The sequence below is a fragment of the Antechinus flavipes genome, chromosome 2 (genome assembly GCF_016432865.1).
Source record: "Antechinus flavipes isolate AdamAnt ecotype Samford, QLD, Australia chromosome 2, AdamAnt_v2, whole genome shotgun sequence".
Taxonomy (NCBI): Eukaryota; Metazoa; Chordata; class Mammalia; order Dasyuromorphia; family Dasyuridae; genus Antechinus; species Antechinus flavipes.
Window position 1 is genome coordinate 505,290,322 of NC_067399.1, and position 20,281 is coordinate 505,310,602.

The 20,281-nt window shown below is 44.3% G+C and overlaps 1 protein-coding gene across 1 annotated transcript in view; it reads left to right on the forward strand.

Annotated features, from left to right (window-relative positions):
- Nucleotides 1-17,582, forward strand: part of ADAMTS13 (ADAM metallopeptidase with thrombospondin type 1 motif 13) — a 47,813-nt gene extending 30,231 nt beyond the window's left edge. The window contains exons 20-32 of the mRNA XM_051973774.1: nt 135-264; nt 847-1,026; nt 2,081-2,270; nt 3,412-3,532; nt 5,820-5,949; nt 7,713-7,892; nt 8,165-8,344; nt 9,499-9,703; nt 10,362-10,685; nt 12,268-12,436; nt 12,907-13,083; nt 14,818-15,002; nt 16,738-17,582. Coding sequence (XP_051829734.1) covers nt 135-264; nt 847-1,026; nt 2,081-2,270; nt 3,412-3,532; nt 5,820-5,949; nt 7,713-7,892; nt 8,165-8,344; nt 9,499-9,703; nt 10,362-10,685; nt 12,268-12,436; nt 12,907-13,083; nt 14,818-15,002; nt 16,738-16,890 — 2,324 coding nt within the window. The 3' untranslated portion in view covers nt 16,891-17,582. The remainder of the gene's footprint in view (nt 1-134; nt 265-846; nt 1,027-2,080; nt 2,271-3,411; nt 3,533-5,819; nt 5,950-7,712; nt 7,893-8,164; nt 8,345-9,498; nt 9,704-10,361; nt 10,686-12,267; nt 12,437-12,906; nt 13,084-14,817; nt 15,003-16,737) is intronic.
- The last annotated feature ends 2,699 nt before the right edge of the window (nt 17,583-20,281 follow it).

A 20,281-nucleotide genomic window follows, 5' to 3' on the forward strand; every position in this document is an offset into this window, starting at 1 on the left:
GTGAGACTGGGGAGACTGGTGTTTTACTTCCTTCATCAGCAGAAAGGAATGACCTCTTCCTTCCTCTAAGGCCTTCCCCTAAAATCTCAGGTAGGAGAGCCTAGGCCTTTCCTCATGTTGTTTTTCCTTTTTAGGAGTGCGTCAAGTGAATTATAGCTGCTATGACCAAGCCCAGGACAAATGGACTGAGGATGTCTACTGCGCAGGGATTGTGAAGCCCCTCTCATGGCAGGAACTCTGCACCCCCGGGCCATGCCCCCCACAGTGAGTGTTGTTGTTATGGTTTTTATTTCATGATTCTCTCGGCAGAAGAGAGTTATCTGGGGGTATCTGGCTACTTAGCCCTCACCTTCGGGTCTCATCCTCATCCTGGCGTTTGGGGACTATTCTACTATTAGGCAGTTAGGAGGGCCATTCCTAAGGGCATGGGCTGGGGCTAAATTATAGTCACACTAGAGAGATTTGGGGCAACCTCGGGGGAAAAAAAGACATCACAAAGAGAATCTTTGGCTGGGAGAGAGTTCATGCACTGGTTATGAGAATAGGATTCTCAAGTCTATTTTAGCCCCATCTCCCTCCTGCCTCCTCGACTCCCTACCCAGCCAAAGCAGCATGGGATGTTCAGAGCGTCTATTCCCGGCGGTGGCCCTGCCGTTGTCGCTCCTTCGGCAGTAGCCCTGCAGCCAGACAAGGGTCAGGAAGAGCTTAGACCCCAGGCCTAGCCCGGGCCCACTTTACCTGGTTCAGTGTCTGTGACTGACTGCAAGCCGTAGTCTGCTCTAGTCAGCCGGGCCCCAGGAGTCCTTCCAGGGCAAGGCCAGCCCTCAGCCTCTCCTCCCTCCTTAGCTGGGCAGCGGGAGACTTTGGTCCTTGCAGCACCACCTGTGGGGGAGGAGTGCGGGAGCGGACAGTGCGCTGTGTGAAGGTGGAGGGCAACCGTACCCTGACGTTACCCGGATCCTACTGCCTGGCTTCTCTCCAGCCCCCTGCTGCTGAGGCCTGCAGCCCCCAGCTCTGCCTTACCAGGTAATGCGGGCTCTCATTGGCCCAGGTGTGGGGAAACTTTGTCCAGAGGGACTCCCAGACTGACTCTGACTGGGAGCCTTTAACTCTTTTGGTGTCTGGTCCCTCTTTGCCATCTTTGCCATTTCCCTACCCTCAGGAGCCCAAGCCAGGTTCCCAGCGTGCTGCCAGTCTTCACTGAGGGCCCTTCTCTGGCCTCCTTTCCTCTCCCCTTATCCTCTTTTGTGCACTAAAACATCCTTACCCTGAGGGAAGGACACAGAATATCTGTCACCCACCTCACCTGTTCAGTTTCCTCCCTTCTTCCCCCTGCTTCTCCTCAGAGAGGGTTGGTAAGATAGTCTTGGGTAACCTGTGGTCACTGCCCCCTGCCTTTCCTGTCTGTTCTGACAGAGAAATTAATGGTGGTTGGGGCAGGAAAGGAAGGCCATTCAAAAACAGGACAAAAAGAAAAGAGATATTAGGGAGAGGGATGTCCTTGTAGCACTCCCTATGGAGGAGGAGTGAAACTGTCTTTCAAATCGCCCTACTTGGTCCACTTCAATTTAATTCACAAGATGTTAATTTTGACTTTTAAACTGAATTTGAATTATTTGAAAGATGCTGTCAGATATAGGAGATACCAAGATCAGAACAAAATAGTCCTCCTCGGGGATTTTCCAGGGAATCAACCTTGCCTGACACTTCATGTACTTAGGACCCCCTCTACACACTGTTCTCGGATGTAACTTGTAGGATGGAGCCTTTTCCCCTTCCATGCCACGTCTAGGTGACCGAGTAGACACTCCAAGTCAGGAAGACTTGTCTCAGACAAGCTTTCCGCTTCACTTGCCTCACCTGTTACATCGGGATAACTGCTTACCTGAGGATCCCATGAGATGACTTATATATGGTGCTTGGCAGGCCTTCAAGCGCTGCTAGGTTGTGATTGCTCTCATTCTTCTCAGGAACCGTGGCTCTTCTGAGAGACTTGGTCTCTGTCTCATGATCCTGGGGTACTGCTCAACTGCGCAGCAGAGGGAGATGGGGCCTCCTGACTCTTAGGTTCTCTCTTCAGGTGGAAGGTGTCGGAACCCGGTCCGTGCTCGTCTGCTTGTGGTCTGGGTCTAGCCCAGAGGAACGTGACGTGTGTGCATGAAGGGGATGGGCTGGAAGGCCTGGTGGACGATGATCAGTGCTCCTTGGAAGAAAAGCCTCCTCATCTCCTGCCCTGCGTGGTTACTGTCTGCCCCCTGGGCTGGAATACTGTGAGTGTCCTGACTCCGCCCCTTCTACCTACTCCATTCCAAGGGTCAAATCAGTGAGAAAGGAGTAATCACGATGTGTTTGAGAGAGAGGTGGGAAGGGGGCACTGCCCAGATCCAGCTGGGCCGGAAGGGGGGCGACTGAAAGCACGAGGCCCCACCTGCTCCTGTCATCCCTGAATTCTTTTCTGCCACTGTCCAAGCAAAGTTTCTTTTTGGTGTTGAGCTTTGGAGGCTGCAGGCCAAAGGGAGAATAACTACCGCAACCCCATTTGCAGACTGGGTCAGCCTTCTCCTAAGTCAGACTCATTTATTAGAAGTTTATAAAGAGAGGCTGACTTTATCTCACAGAGAACACTTTCTTTTTCTAAAAGCTACTGGGCTTTTCCCCTATATCCAAGAAGTAGGAGGTTGGATGGCTTTTGCACCAGAGGCAAGTGGCCTGTGGCAGTCATAGTTAGGGGTGGGGAATCCTAGGATTTGGAATCAGGAAGACTTGAGTTTAAATCTGGCCCTAGATACTTACTAGCAGTGTGATCCTGGGCAGACCTCAGCTTCTTTTTCTGTAGAGACAATAATGGGCTCTACCTCACAAGGTGCTTATGAAGATCAAATTATATAAAACAAGAGCACTTTGCAAAACTAATGGGCCATGTAAATGCCAGCCCCCATATCCTGACCTTCAGGTATCAGACTCAAACTCTGAAGGAAATTTCTAATAAATAGTCACCTTTTGGGGGGAAAAAGTGAAGCAAAGAGCCAAATTGCTTGAACTAATAAGGAAGATGCCTCTTTCTTGGAAGGTTTTGAGATGGTATTTTTTTAATATAATTATAAAATTATATAATTATAAAAAAAAAATGGAATACTCAATCACTAAGGGAGGTTGGGGAAGGAAAGTAATCTGTTCCTAGAAGAAGATATAGTAAGTTTAAAAGTTTGTCTTTCTCTTTTCCCAAGTCAGTTTATTCTCTATCTTTCTCTACCCCTCCTGTCCCTTTCCCTTCCTCTTGCTCTCTGCCACTTCTGTCACTATCTCTTGTTTTCTGAGACATTGGGCAAATAGGACTGTCTCATGAACCTGTTTCAAGTCCATCAGCATGTCACTTGTGGTGGGACTGGAGGATCCCTTATTTCCTCACAGCAAGAATCTGGATCCTTCCTGGGACAAGCTATGGACCAATTGGGAGCTTCCTGGAAGGAGAATTTAACAGTGCATGTGTGGAGCCCTCTGGTTGGGGAATGCTCAGTCTCCTGTGGTACAGGTGAGGATCTTTGGGAACATAAGTAGCAGCTAAGGGCTGAACTATATGAGCCTTTCACCTCTCTGATCCCCAGAATTCCTATAAGAATTAGGATTAAGCCGATCATCAATTGAAAACTTCCCATTGGACTTTGAGTTTTGGTGTTGGAGGACTTGAGGTTGAACCTCAACTCTGTCACTATTTGTATGATCTTGGGCAAATCATTTCTGTGGCTTTCAGTTCCTTCATCTACAAAATGAAGGGATTAGCCTGAATGGGATCCTTTTTTGCTCTAAAAACATTTATTGTATGATGGAGTTCTTAGATGAGTCAGAACTGACCACTTCCATCTGCTTCCAGACATAGCACAAGATTGGTATGTATTTTTCCTATCCTCTGGAAGATTTCACTGCCCTAGAATGAATTCTCCTTGCTTTGGAAGTTGTTCAGTTTTATTCAGGTTGCTTAATAGAATATTAGGAAATGTTAGTGCTGGACCCTAGGAGAGGAGAACCAAAAAGAGGACAAGATTCCTGGAGCTGAGATATTTCCAACCCAGTTAAGGAGACAGACATGAAGTAACCAGAGAAGATGTCAAGGCAGGGTATGGATCGGTATACACAAGTGCCAAGAGAATTCAAAGCTTATTGTGGATGGGATCAGAGAAGGCTTCATGGAGTCAGGAACAACATGACTGAGGGCATGGAGGAAGTGGAGACTAATGTTATAGAGAAGACAGTGCGAGGAGCTTGAGGAGGATCTCTGATTTGGGAAGCAGTGGGGATAAATGGTGTTTTTGGGTGGGCTTGGACCCCACAGGATCTCAAATGTCAGGTGAAGGGGTTTGGATGGAGGGGAGTACAGGGGATAAAGAAAGGGGTAACCTAGCTAGAAAGTTAGAAGGGGGAAGGTTAGCCACTGCAGAGGGGGTTTGAGACCAGGGAGAAGGGCGGTCTCTAGCAAACTCTACTCCCAGGATTGGGAGGTCCTCAGTGAGGAGGGAGTGTGACAATGGCATGAGCCTCCAGAGCTGGAATAGAAGCCCCAGCCTCAGATGGCAGCTTTGGGACCTGCCCCATGTGACCTCCTGACTTAATGTATGGAATTATGAAGTGGGGTCAGGCCCGCCTGGTTGTTGGGGTACTTGCTGGGAAAGCCCGGCAGCAGGACGCATGGGGCAAACAGCACAAAGGGGACGAGACAGATGGCAGGGAGGTGAGGGTGAGGTGGTGGAAGGGAGGAGAAGGGGGAGGGGGACAGGCAAAGGCAGTCCCTCTTGTAACCCATGGACTGGGGCTGGGAGCATTTGGTAGAAGGGATGGGGGGGGGAGGGGGATGGAAGAGTAGAGAGGAGTGGAGGAGGAGTTTGTGATCTCATTTTCATAGGGTTCTGGTGGGGACAGACTAACACTTATCTGGGCCATCTTGGGGCTAGTTGATTAATATAGCCACATGATTTCAAAGTTAGTTAACAGCAACATCTGGTGTTCTGCTGGTCTTACTGTGGATGTCTGGAGCTTGTCTGAGGTTTATCGCAAATAAATTCAGAAAAGGTAAACTGAGATGCATACTCCTAGCAAAATCAGTTTATTAACAGGGAAGCATATCACTGTTAACAAAATGGGTCAGATTGGCCACCTTAGTAAATAAGTAAGTCCAGTGATCTTAGTGAGAAGGGGGAAACTCTTTTTGACATGCAGGAAAGAAGGTTGGTGGATAACACCAGGTTAAGCTACTTTGGACTTACAAGCAACAAGCAGAGGTTAATTTCCCCCTTTACCTATACCTTTAAACTAATTCAAAGGGAAAAACTACATTACTGAGTTTAACTCAAGAAAAAAAAGGTGTGACTTGACAAAATGAGGCAATGATGTAAAATAGGATCAATTACAGAATAGAATCAATTGTTAAATGATACAGAAAAATTTTAATTTTTTCAGTTTTACTTCCCTCTTAGGAAGGCTTGAAGGCTTTATATGATTTAACACATAGTCTTGGGATGTGATTTTTAGTTAATATGATAGTTTGCACATTTTGCTCCTTTATTCTTTGAGATAATCTGTATGTGACTTCTAAATCTCCTTTTGCAATGTTACTTCTTGCTTGCTTACTATACTGGCTAGAAGTATGTGTGTAAGAGTGGTCAGTGAACCATAACAATACACAATTTTAACATTTATTAAGCCCTAATTTACTTATTTTAAAAAAAATGAGGTGGGATTAGATTATTTCTCTTGAACCTTTTAGATCTGGACTCTAAGGTTCCTTTCAGCTTCAAATCCCTGAAAGCTATGATTTCCTCCCCTAGGCTTAAGGGAGCTACGCTATGTTTGTTTGGACTTTGCCAGCAGGAAGGAGGTCCAGGAAGAGAAATGTAACCCAGTGAACCCACCAGCAAATCAGATGATGGTGTGCCATGCTGCTTCCTGTCCCCCTAGGTAAAGCAAAAAACAGTTTGTCTGCCTTTCTTCATCTTTAGAAGGTACCTAGTTCATAGTACCTTCACCACCACCACTACCATCAACATCTCTACCAATAAGTCATATTTACGTATAATTTCTTTAAAAATTGCTATGTTAGCTTGTTTTTACATCATTTAATTTCTCCACTTTCCTGACTCCTTTCTATCTCTTGACAAAGTTTTAGAAGAAAAAAAGTAGCAAAACCAATCAATACATCAAAAAAAATTCTGATATTATATGCATTGTTCCATACCCTTTAGTCCTCCTTCTCTGCAAAGAATGGGGAAGCCGTCTTCTCATAATTTTCTAGAGGCTAAATGTATTCTTTTTAATTTCACTATATTCAGTTTTGATTGTTTTGTGATTTTTCCTTCCACGTACTCCTATTCTTCTTAGATAAAACATGTTTAAGTCATTGTGTATATGTATATATACTGTATATAGTTTTTGTCTTTACTTCATTTTGCTTTTTTTTTGTTGGTGACCTTAGAATGTAAGCCAGCAGTGAAATGTCTAGGTCAAAGGGTATCAACATTTTAGTCACTTTATTTACATAATTCCAAACAGCTTTCTAGGATGATTGTATCATCAATATGGCATAATTTGGTCCCACCAATGATTCATTAAGTGTCTTTCTACATCCTTTAATTCACTAGTCCCATCTTTTGTCAACTTTCCAACTTCATTTCTAAGGTAAAACTCTGTATTCCTCTATTAGTAATTTGAGTATTTTTTTCAAAACTGTTAATAATTTATAATTATTTTGAAAACTATTGGCTCATATTCTTTGACTACTTTGTTACTGAGAACTAGCATTTGGTCACATTTCTGTTGTCTATGTATACCTTCAATCCCTCATTCCCTCTCCACCTTCAGAACCTGAAATACTCTGAAAGTTCATCATCATAGAAACTGATCCGGTTGTACTTCTCAACACCAACTCCATTGTCTATTCCCTTTGATGGGAGGGCTAAGTAATAAACTCCTCCTCTGCAGAGGGCTCAGAATTTACCAACTGTGTCTTCATTTCCCGCCAACTATTCTGTTCAGTTATCTGTTACTAGCTTTGAAACTTCTGTATTGTCTTTTCTTATTTGTATCCTGGGTGCACAGTGCTGGCACGTGATAGGCGGTTACTGTTTAGTCACACTCTCAGACCCTCTCTTCCCCCCCTCCCTTCCCTTCCCTCCTTCTCTCTCTTCTCTCCCCCCTCCCTTCCCCCCCTCTCTCTTCCCCCCCTCCCTTCCCTCCCTTCCCTCTCTTCTCTCTCTCTCTCTCTTCTCTCTCTCTCTCTCTTCTCTCTCTCTCTTCTCTCTCTCTCTCTCTCTTTCTCTCTCTCTCTCTCTTTCTCTCTCTCTCTCTCTCTCTCTCTCTCTCTCTCTCTCTCTCTCTCTCTCTCTGTATATATTCCCTCCCAGTTGATTATATAAAAGAGCTTTAAGACAAAATGTTTCCCTCCCCACAGTACTAAAGGTGGTAGTTGTGCCCCGTTGGGGTTTTCTTGGCAAAGCTGTGGAGTGTTTGCCGGCCTTCCTCCGAGCTCGTTTGGTAGATGAGGAAACTGAGGCAAGCACAGAGCTAGTATGGGAGGTGGGGTTGGAGCTCCCGAAGGGGGTCTCCCTTACCCCAGGCTCAGCTCCGGCCCCTGGGCTATCTTGCATTAGGAGCCTCCAGGTAAGGGGAGTAAGGAAGCCCTTTCCCTCGAGCAGAGCCTGAGTTGCTCTTTCCTTTCCCTTTAGGTGGGAGGTTAAAGCTCTGGCCCCTTGTCCAGTGACCTGCGGAGGGGGGAAAGTGCCCCTCTCTGTCCACTGTGTGAGGCAGAACAGAGGCCTGACTCTCAGCCTTCCCCATTCCAAGTGTGGGGGGGTGCCCCGGCCCAGCAGCTCCCGGGACTGCAGTCCAGAGCCTTGTCCTGCCAGGTGTGTATATGGGGCCTGGCCCGCCCGCTTAACCGGTCCCACTGAGAAGGAATGGCTGCATGCTGCGGTGGGGGGCGTCCCAAGGCTGTTCAGGAAATACAGGATAACCCACTGTCACCTGGCTTGTTACAGCCCAGATTTGGATCTAGCAGTGGGAAAACCAGGCCCCCGAAACCGTGGGCCACGAATTGGTTTTCCTGGCAGTTGGAGGGAATCTTGGATTCAGTAAGCCTGAAGATGGATTTTTCTGTGCCCCCCCTCCCTTCCACCAGGTGGCGGCACAAGCTGGCATCCTGCAGTGTAAGCTGTGGGGGCGGGGTGGTCCGGAGGATCCTCTACTGCGCCAGGGCTGTCGGGGAGACCGGGGAGGAGATTGTGCCCGACTCCCAGTGCCAGGGGCTGCCTCGCCCAGAGGAGCAGGAGTCCTGCAACCTAGACCCGTGCCCACCCAGGTCAGCAGCCCCCGCAGGGAGAGGGACACACAAGCTGGGATGCATGCCCAGGAGCCCCTGGCAGAGAGGGGGCAGTCTTGTATGAGAGCAGTAGCCCAGAGAAGGGAAAACTAGGTGAGAGGCACGACAGCCATCTTCCAGTAGTTTATTGTAGCATTCTATGGGGAAGATTCAGCTCGCTCTGCTTGGCCATGGAGGGTAGAACGGGAGCAGATTTTGGCTCCATAAGAGAGAACTTTTTACTCATTATATTTCTGTATGAATGGATCCATGATACCACTGGCCTGGGTATTCCCTCTACTGAGGTAAGTCGCCACCCACCCCTACATCTCACTCTGTATATTACTTATTTCATTTTGTAAATCCTCTTGATCAGGAATGCCATTATATACTGGACTTCCTCTTACGCAGGGGTCCTCAAACTTTTTAAATGGGGCCAATTCACTGTCCCTCAGACTGTTGGAGGGCTGGACTAGAGTGAAAACAAAAGCTTTGTTTTTTGGGCCTTTAAATAAAGAAACTTCATAGCCCTGGGTGAGAGGGATAATCATCCTCAGCTGCCGCATCTGGCCCGCGGGTGTAGTTTGAGGACCCCTGGATGGTAAAAGATTGACCTGGCTGGCCCATCTACTACCTGTCACTCTTGCACTACAGCGAGCCCCCCTCCTTTTCCCAGAATGCATGTCTCTGACAGTGTCTTTTATGTCATTTTTTATGCATGAGTTTTAGAAAGATGTTTCCAGCATTTATATCTTTGATGGGTATTTGTTTTATCCTCAGGGTTACCCGCAACTGTGAATCTTCCTAGCTGGTGGTGTTCCAGGATTCCCAGATATATGGCATCTTTTAAAAACATATCACTTTTTAAAAAGGGGGATGTCTGGGGGGCAATGTTTGCAGCAGCAATTGTGTTAGCATTACTGTCCAAAGGTGGAATTGGCTTTTCTAGGAGGAAGAGAAATCCCAGTCACTGGAGGCCTTCAAGCTGGGGCTGCATGACTATATCGTTGGGGATGTGGTAAAAATTCTATTCAGACACGGGTGATAACAGCGTTTCCTTCTAGCTCTCAGGATCTAGGATTCTGAGCACTTCCGAAGGACAGAAGAACGAAGTCCACCGCCTCTGTCTCAATGCTGTTTTCTTTTTGAAATAGGTGGAAAATAGTGTCGAGCAGCTCATGCTCAGCGAGCTGTGGTCTGGGCTCGGTCACGCGCGCCCTGGCCTGTGTGCAGCTGGATCATGGAGAAGAGGCGGAGGTGGAGGAGGGAGCCTGCGCCCCCCTGGAGAGGCCCCCGGCTAGCGTCCCTTGCATCACAGCAGACTGTACCTACCAATGGCATTTCAGCGACTGGTCAGAGGTATTCCTCTTAGCCAGCTCTGAAATGCCCTGCGGGGAGAGGAAAGCCATCCTACTTGTGTTTTTCCCTCCGGGGACCTTTAGATATTTGTTAGGGTTCTCTTCCCAAAAAGTTTGAGGAAAAATGAAACCCACTTTGTAGCCCCGTGTCTGTGTTGGAGCTCGGGGCAGCAGCAGTTCTGGGCGGGGAGGCTGGCCCTGAGAGAAGGGAGGATCTGCTATGGTCACCAGGCCGGGTGGTGCACCAGCGCGGGGTTCGGAAGTCAGGGCAAGCAGGCGGGTGTGAGACCCGGCGGTGACACAACCAGGCAAAGGCAGGGCAGCTGGCGGGGCAGAATTCCAGGGCCAGCACCAAGGCGCCCTCCGTTCTGAAACACTCTTCTGGGGGGTTTCCCGTGGGGCACACGCTAGCCCCAGGGCGGAGCCGCTAGGGCATTGGGAGGTTGCTGGAAAGCCCTTCGGGGAAGGAGGGAGGAGTGCAAAGGCAGACCCCATTCTGTGGCTGTTCCCCTCGGCCTTCCCCATTCCACGTGTGGGGGGTGCCCCGGCCCAGCAGCTCCCGGGACTGCAGTCCAGAGCCTTGTCCTGCCAGGTGTGGGAGAGTCACCCCTTAGACGTTATTTGCCACGATCACAGCAGGGCCGCCCTTCCCTCTCCAGTGTTCCGCCTCGTGTGGCAACGGGATCCAGCGCCGCCGGGACTTCTGCGTCAGGCCCTCCCAGTCCCACGCCGCAGTCCCTGCCGTCTTCTGTCAGCACATCCCCAAGCCTGTGACCGTGAGGGGCTGCTCCGCGGGGCCCTGCGAGAGGCGGCCGGTCCCCCAAGCCAGGGCGCAGCAGAAGCCACCACCGCCAGGAGCCCGACAGCAGCAGCTCCCGCTCTGCCCCTCGCGGGTCCCCGGAGCAGAGCCCCGGCCGTCCCCCGCCTCCTACCTCCTTCCTCTGTTCCACCCGAGGAGCCTCCCGAGCAGGAAGAGAGCCCCGGCAAGTCTAGTTACGCCTTCTTCTTGGGTCAGGTGGAATCTCACCCAGAACCGCGATTCGGACCCACCATGTGGCTGAGGGGAAGCCTCTGATGCTCTTAATTAGTTCTCTTAGGACCAAGAGGTTCGAACTCGAGGAAGAGGAGAGAAAGGGAGAAGAGGGAAGTGTTAGGGGAAAGGGCTTTCCTACCCAAAACATGCCCCACATTGTGCTGTGCTAGGGAATCAGGAAGCATGGTCACCCCAGGGAGGCACAGAGAAAAGAGCTGAACGGGGGTCCTAGGACTTGGGGGGAAATCCTAGTTGTGTGGAGAACAGGGACAAATGACCCACTCTGTGGGGACCTCAGTTTCCTCATCTTTAAAATGAGGAGCTTGGATTAGATGACTTCTGAGGTCCTCCATGACCTCTGGACCCATTATACTGTGGAGCCTAATCTAGGCATAGACCTTTAAGTTGTGATGTTGACCCAAGGGGCCCGATGCTCGAGACTGCGCCTAGAGTCATGGAGACCCGCGTTCAAACCCATTCTCAGATCCCTGTTGGCTCTATGACACTGGGCAAGTCATTTACACTTCTGGCTCGGTAAAGCCCCCCAATTCCGGAGTTGTAATGATCCATTTATATCTGTATTATATTTGTTATCTGTAAAACCCTTAACAACACCTGGCACAAAGTAGGTATTTAATGAATATCTTTCTTCCTTTTTTCCTTCCATTCTTCCTTGCTCATAATGCCAACCCAAATGGAGACATTGAAATTCCAAATAGATCATAAAAACAACGAATGAGTATGTAAAAGCAAAAGAGGAGATAGGAAAAACTGAGGGAGAAATAACCTAGAAAGTAAAAGTATTATAGAAATGATAAATAAAACTAAGATCGGGTTCTTTGAAAAGACTTAATATTGACAAACCTTTAGCCAAACTGATTAAAAAGATGAAAAAAAGGGCAGAAAAAAATCAAACAAAAAAATTGCATATGAACAAAGTGCAATCACAGCAAAGCCATAAAGAATAAAAAATTATTATATATGCTTCCAAAATGGAGGACACAAGAAAAATACTTTGTTATTTTATGTTTTAGTGATATTTCTCTAACAGAAGACAAATAGAGGTCTTGAACAATCTGATCTCTGGAAAAGAATTAGAAGCAACTGTAAAGAAACTATCAAAGGAAAAAATCCCTGCTCCTGTTAGATTAGCAGAAGAATCTACCAAATTTTAGAAGAACAATCAGCACAAATACTCACCAAATTATTCTCAAAAAACAGAGAAAGAAGGCATTCTGTTATGATTTTAGGAATGAGTTCTTTTATGAGAAAACATAGTCCCAATATCTAAACCAGTGAAGGATAAATCCTAGAAGATTTTAAATCAATGTTATTAATTAATATCAATTAAAAAGCATTTTGTCACAATATCTACTTACTAAAAATGAGAAAAAAGCCCCAATTAAAACAACTTCCAAGAATAATGAAGAATACATCAACCCTGTTCCTATAATCCGAGTCAAATACCATTTGCTTTCCTATTGTCTCCTTTGCCTAACTCCATTCCTCAACTGCATATGTGGTCATAGTAGGTTCTTCTTTCTCCCCCTTTAGGTACTTGTGGAAAGCAATACCTTGAACCTGCAGGGACTATCAACATGACTGGCACGCAGGTGGCCAAGTGTGCAGTAGCCATTGGTCGACCTCTGGGGGAGGTGGTGGTCTTCCAAGTCCTGAAGAGCTCCCTCAACTGCAGCGTTGGTTTGTTTGGTGTCCATTTAACTTATCTTATGCCCTTTAAAACTTCCTTTCATGTTCTTCCTTGTCTGTACACACAGACACTCTTCTAGGAGTTTAGGGTCTTCGAGTCTATAATTGTTTAAGGAGTTCTAGCTTGGGGTGCTCAAGATGTTCTGGCTGAGGGGCCCCCTAAAGAAGACGGTCTTCTGTCAGCGCTACTATTTCTCACTCTCTCGCTTAATGCTACAATGATAGAATTGGTCTTGGCAACAAAGGAGTCCTTACCAATGCCTCTGCTATTTCCCCATCCTCAGACAGGAAGGGAAATAGAACTGTGCTACCATATAATGAAATATTGTGGAAGTGCTTAGGGTCTAAAGGGATGCCCAGAAGCTGGACCTGGAACCTGTTTGGTCTCTTACAAATCCTCAATCCACTCTTAAACTGAAGACTTAATAATGTCTGAACCCCGCTTCACTGCCTTATTTTAGGGGAGATGCTGTTGTTTTGGGGACGGCTCATCTGGAGGAAAGCCTGCAAGAATTTGGCAGGAGTGACATTCGTCTCCAAAACCAATACCCTGTTGGTGAGACAGCACTTGGTATTCCCAGGAAATGGTGTGGTGCTACAGTACTGGAGCCAGTTAGCCACAGAAAATTATCACAAAGGTACCAGGGTGGGTGGGGAAGAGAAGGCACAGGCCTGTTGGAGCCAGCTCTTCAGAGTTTTGAAAGCCAAGTGTTAAAATTTCAATTTGTCAGAAATTGGCAAATACGACAAATTAGGGCCTGATTTATTGTTTTGTTAATTGCCTAGATTTCAGAAAGTGATGGAGAAAATACCAGTAATGCAGATGAGAGTCTTAGCTAGAACTTAATGGAAGCCAGGAGAACCATAGGTGATATTGAGGAGAGAGACATCCAGAGAAAATGGCTGGAACTTGTTCATGGAACAACCAGGATGCCAGTGTCACAGAATCAAAGTGATTGAAGTGTGTGAGAGAGGCTGAAAGGTAACAGGTAGCTAGGTTATAAAGGACTTTGGGTAGCAAACAGAGGTTTTTGTATTTGATGTTGGAAGAGACAAAGGAGTCATTGGAGTTTACTGAACAGGGGGAAGGGATTTTGACATAGCCGTGCACTTCAGGAAAATGACTTTGGTGGCTGGCTGGAGGATTGGAGGGATGAGAGGCCTGAGGCAGGCTGACCCAGGAGGAGGCTACCATGGGGAAATGAAGGACCTGCCCCAGAGGGGTGGGGATAGGGTGGAGAGAGACTGAGAGTGAGGAATCCCGGCTGACTCGTAGGATGAGTCAGAGACTGGGGTAATGGTGGTGCCGTCTATAATAATAAGGGCATTAGAAGCAGGGGAGGTTTAGGTGGAAAGATAATGAGGTCTGCTTTGGACATATTGAGTTTAAGATGTCCACTGGACATCCAGTTTGAGATATCTGAAAGGCAGCTGGAGATGGAGATTGAAGATCAGTGAGAAGGTGAGCAAGGAAAGGGAGATTTGAGAATCATCAGCAGAGAGATAGTAATTAAATTCATGGGAGCTGGTAAGATCACCAAGGGAAATAGTATGGAGATTCCTGCTATGTGCTTCACACTTATGGAATCTTATAACTGAATGTGGGGGGTTGCAAAATTAAAGGTTTGATATAGTTATATATTCAGCATTACATAGAAATTTGTCAAGTGAAAAGAAGTCATGAGTGAAAGAAGTTTAAGAAACCCTGGAGAAGGAGGAAAGAAGAGGGCCCACAAGTGAGCTCTGAGGGACATTTATGGTTAGAGAGTATGATCTGGATAAGGAACTAGGAAATTAGACATCGAAGGAGCCATCAAGTATGCTGGAGAAAAACTAGGAAAGAGCAGTGTCCTGAAAACCAGGGGACAAGGGTGTGGAGGCAGAGAGGAAAGAGGAAACATTTCTATGTATTTTAGCCCAGATTTGTGACTTCATCATGTAGGGTGTCCTCAGTGGGGAAGCCTTCTCTTTGGGACTGTTCCAAGTCACTGTGTTTCAGAAATGGGACTTGAACAAAGCTCTTTTTGGTACCAACTCTCTACTCTGCTGGTCTGCCACTTATGATACACTTGTAGACCATCATAATACACAACTGGGTAACTACATGGATCTGTGAGACCCAAGAGGGCAATGACTGTCACACACAGTAGAGGCACAGGGCGATCCCCAGTGAGGTTTTCCCTCATTCTTTTGGGTTCCCTAAACTGATGACGCTTCCTCTTAAGCCTGGATCTAGAAGTTAGGCTGGGCCAGAACAAGTCACATAGAATCCTCTGACCACTTTGCAGTCTACCGTAGCCCTCTTTGTTATTGTGTTCTATTGTGTTTTTCATATTCTCATAGCATCTCTCTATAAAATTTTTCCTCCTCAGAATGTGACATGCAACTCTTTGGTCCTAGAGGAGAAATTGTGATTCCTCCACGGGGCCAGGAGGTGGGAGATCCAGGAGGATGTCGAGTCTTTATCAGTGTGGCTCCGGAAGCTCGGATAGCCATTCACGCCCTGACCATTGATCTGGGGACAGAAGCCAATCAGACTTCTGACAGCTACATTTTGGTAAGGCCACCAGGAAAAGGGTAGGACCAGGTAGATTCTGATCCTCCTTAGAGTTTTAGGCACTGTTATGTATTAGCCTAGATCAGCCAGTTGAGAAGCGTTTGTGAAGTATCTCTTATGGATCAAGTACTATGCTGGACACAGGAGATATACAGACAAAAAATGAAATAGCTATGAGCCCCTCAGTAAGGTTTTTCCTTGTTTTTCTAATTCCATAGTAATTTCATTTTCTTTTACTACAAAATTAGAGGATTAGAGAACATGATCTCTGAGACCACTTATGGTATTAGAATTCTATAAATATACTTCATTTAACAGACATTTTATTAAAAGCACCACTGTGTGCTTTTAGTGCTGGGCACTAATTCTAGTCAATGAAACATCAGTGAAAGAAAGTATTTTCAGATAAGAGTTAAATAGAAAAGGCTTTCCCCTATTTTATTAGAATCAATTTACAGCAGAATTCAAATGCATTTGGATCCTAGTTGAACTTTGTTTTCCATGGATGAGCATAATACCCATACTTTTGATTTTCTGTTATTATGAGATAGATGTAGAGTAGGGACTGGACCTATGATTTCATCATTGTAGGGAATTCCTAGATGAGGAAACATTCTTTCTTCCAGGCTGACAGCTTCTCTTCAACTTGTAGTCTTAGAGATTGCCTAAGGCAGGGCTTAAACTTTTTCCAGTGGCAAACCCAAGTTTCATCCAAGATTTTATGTGACAGTGGGTAGATAGATATATAAAATAGGAAAACTAATTAAATATTTACTGATAATAACTCATAATTTTGAGGTCCCCACATTCAGTTTTGAGACTCCATATGGACTTGCCAACCATAGTTTAAGAAACTGGGGCCTACCAAAGAACTACAAAACTGTGCATACCCTTACATGAACTGATGCAGAGTGAAACAAGCAGAATCGGGAAAACATACACAGTAACAGCAGGATTGTGTGATGATCAACTATAATAGATTTGATTCTTCTAAGCAGTTCAGTGGTCCAAAGCAATCCCAATAAACTTTGGATGGAAAACACCATCCCCATTCAGAGAGAGAATTATGGAGACTGAATGTAGATCAACACATCAACCTCTCAACATGATACATATTAAAATATGTAAAAAAAAAAAAAAAAAAAAGAATGTATATGCATAACAAAATTTTTAAAAAAATATAACTGGTGAAAATAATAATAATAATAATAATAAAAGAAGTTGGGGCCTATAGCACTAAAAAGTTAAAGTGTCTTTCCTAGAATCTTGTAGTCAGAGACAGAAGCTGGCTCTTAAGTACCACACTGTGTTGTTGTTAGTTCTTCATTCATGTCTTCATGATCGCAATTGGGGTTTTCTTGGCAAAGATACTGGAATGCTTTGTCATTTCTTTCTCTAGCTCATTTTATAGATGAGGAAACTGAGGCAAACGGAGTCAAATAACTTGCCCAGAGTCACACACAGTCTCACGGATATTCTATCCACTTTATCCACTTAACTGCCCTACCTTTACACTATATATAGTCTGTTTTAAACATGAGAAACAATAAATTTAAATAAGAGAAAAATCAAACAAAACAAAAACCTTTGAATTTTTACAGTAACTGATTTCAGTTTTCTGTCAACCCATAATAGCCCCGTAACATCAGTCTTTTAAAACAGGACACAGAATAAGGAGATCTTCTTTGAAAGCTTCTTCCATGTAGGCTGACACCCTCGTTCTTTTTCCTTTTAGATCCATGACATGCACAATATGAAGATGGTAATATTCCATGGACAGCAGTTATTCTACTGGGAGTCAGCAGGAAGCCAAGCTGAAATTGAGTTCAGTGAGAACTTCCAAAAGGACCATATCAGTTTTCGGGGTCAATATTGGATCCTTAAATAGAGTGAAGTCAAAATCTTCCTCTGAAAATGGCCTAAGGTGGGACCTTAGGCCGTTGAAAACTTATTCTTAACTTTGCTGTTTACATCTCTGTTGATGATATCCCATGTCTGAGCCTCAGCTCAGTCCTGTGTCTTTTAGGGATAATATCTATATTCTGAAAGGGAAGGAAGAATTAAATATAAGAAGGACTTTTGAGACTGTGCGTCAGAAGAAGCTAGTCAACTTTTAAGCTTATTTCTCTCTTTGGCACTATGCTCACTTCTCCTTCTTTACCTATGGGGAAGGCTTAAGTGTCAGGAGAAGCTGCCTTTAAGAATCTGATCAGTTGATCCTTTGACCTGTGGTTTAGAGAGTAGAAATGCTCCAGTTCTTGGAGCCCTTGGGGAGATGGGGCTCATTTTTCTGTAGGGAAATGACTGAAAACCACAAAGAGTTGGCTTCTAATTCTGGTTCTACCACTCCCTTATTGAATGACCTTGGGTATCTTTGGGCCTCGGATTTCTCATCTGTAAAATGAGGGAGTGTGAAGTTCCACTTTAACTGACATTCTGGGGTTGTCCTTTGGGCCATTTCTGACAGTGTCCAGGAAGGGATGAGTCAGGGAGATATCTGAGTAATTAAGAAGAGACTTTGCACAGACACAAGGCACCACCCAACCCCACCTATATCAATAAATATATGAAAGTGCTTCAGTTTGGGGTTATTCATTTAGTCCTACCTAAACTAACTCTCCAAAAGGGCTACATTCTCTTTTGGGAAAAAAGCAGGTTCTAAGAAGCTGGAAGAACTATTAATAATAACTCATAAGTACATTAGTTTACCAACTACCTTTCTCATAACAGTTCAGTTAAATAGGCAGTACAATTAATGCTGAGAATACAAATAAGAAGAGAGAGAATTCCTGCTTTCCAGGAGCTTAAAATCTAATGAAGGACAGCATACAAAGAAAAAAAGCTGAAAAGTAGCTGGGAGTACCAAGAGGTTGGGGGCACATAGAATAAAAATGGAGCCCTTTCCTGAATCACTGCTCTGTCATGGTGGAGAAGCTTGCAGAGCTCAATAAAAGTTTGAACCATGTTGTGCAGGGTTACTCAAGATGGATAGGTCATAGTGGAGAGTGCAGATAAAAGACAATCCCTTGGAGAAGGAAATGGCAAACCAATCCAGTGATTTTGCCAAGACAACCTTATGGGCAGTATCAGATGATAAAAGACATGAACTTGGAAGAGGAGAGCCTCAGGTTGGAAGGTGTCCACATCACTGGGGAAGAGCTGGGGACAACCACCTGTAGTTCCACAAAAAATGAGGTGGCTGAGCCAAAGGCAAAAGGAAGCTCAGCTGTGGATGTGTCAGTGATGAAAGAAAAGTCCCATGCTGCCAAGTTCAATGTTGCACAAGAACATGACTCAAGGTAAGCTGGAAGTGGTCAAACAGGAGACAGAAAGTTTAAGCGTTGGCATCTTGGATGTCAGTATACTGCAGTGAATTAGAATGGGTGAATTCAGGGGATCATTACATATACTATTGTGGGCAAGAATTCCTTAGAAGCCCTCATGATCGAGAAAAGGGTAAAATAAGCAGCAAAGGAATATAATCTCAAAAATGACAGAATGATATCTGTGAATCCAAGCAACGCTATTCAACATCACAGTAATACAAATCTATGCTCCAATCACTGATGTCAAAAGCCAAAATTTATCAATTTTATGAAGACCTACAGCATATTCTAGAAATAATGCCCCCAAAAGATGTCATGTTCATCAAAAAAGTATGTAAAGCTGAAGTAGGAAAATCAAAAAATAATTGGAATAACAGGTACGTTTAGCCTGGGAGTACAAAATGAAGCAAAGTAGACACACAAAAAGTTTTATCAAGATAACTTACTGATCATAGCAAACACTTTTTCAACAACCCAAAAGGTGATTCTATATATGCCAGATGGTCAATGTCAAAGTAAACTAATTATATACTTTGTATAATATGGTGTATATATAGTATAGGTAGAAAAGCTCTATACAGTCAGTTAAAACAAGATCTGGAGCCGATTATGGATCAGATCATTTTTAAATTTAAAATTTAAATTTTAAATTGAAAGAAGACCATCAGACTATTACCTAAATAGCATCCTTTTTAAAATATGAAATAGAGGTGATGAAAAGATTTAAGGAATTACATCAAGTTTAGAGTTCCTGAAGAACTATGGAGAAAGGTTTGAAATATTGTACAACAAAAAACATCCCAAAGAAAAGGAATAAGAAAGGAAAATGGCTCTCTAATGAGGCTTTAGTTAGGAAAAGGATATCTGAGTAAAGGAGGAAAAGCAAAGGTAAAGGAGACAAAGGGAAAGATATATTCAATTGAATGCAGAATTCCAGAGAATAGCAAAGAGAAATAAGGCTTTCTTAAATGAGCAATGTGTTAAAAATGAATTATCTGAAATAAAAAACAATAGTTTCTAAGGTAGTAAATAATGACAATAGTAATGATCAACAGGTTACCATTGAATCAGGTCAACTAATTCCTCAGTGATTAGTGATAAAAAAGTGATTTATATAGCTTATTTTTATAACAGAAAAGAAGAATTAAAAATTGCAACCATCTCAGAAAACTTGACTTGAATATAATTCCACTGGACAATACAATTCATCTGCCTAGTATGTTTCTCCCAGGCTTTCTTAACCCAAATTTGTACTGTTAGCCATATTCAGCTGTCAAAGTGAAATGATCCTAGAAGTACTTTCAGGTGATGCCTTTTGTAAATCAGAAAGCTTATTTTAAAAGGACCTGCAGTTTTTCCCAGAGACTGGGAAAGAGGAACTTGTGGTCTTTAGCTGCCAGAAAAGGAAACCCAACCTTAAAAGATACTCCTAACTCAATTTTTATATAACCTTTAGCTTAAGAGAAAAAAAAAAAAAAAGGTGCTTATCCATAAGTCTGGAAAGAGGAACTAACATTTAGTCAAACCACCCTTTCTCCAGATGCCAGAGAGGCATACAGAGGATACCAGAAAGATTTTAACATCATTGATAAGCATGATGACGTAGTTACTGATCTAGAGCCATCTATCCTGGAGAATGAAGTCAGGTAGAGAATATATTAATCTAATGGAGGTGATAGAATTCTAACTGAGCTATTTAAAATCCTAAAGTTAAAAATGCTGTTAAAAACCTTGCTGTATGACCCTGGGCAAGTCACTTAACCTCAATTGCCTCAGCAAAAATAATAATAATAATAATAATAATAACGATGACAAAATGCTGTTAAAATGCTGCACTTTAATGTGCCAGCAAATTTGGAAAACAACAGTGGCCACTGAATTGGAAAAGTTTATATGTCCCAGTCCTAAAGAAGGGCAATGTTCAAGTTACTGAAAATTGTGTTAATTTCACCA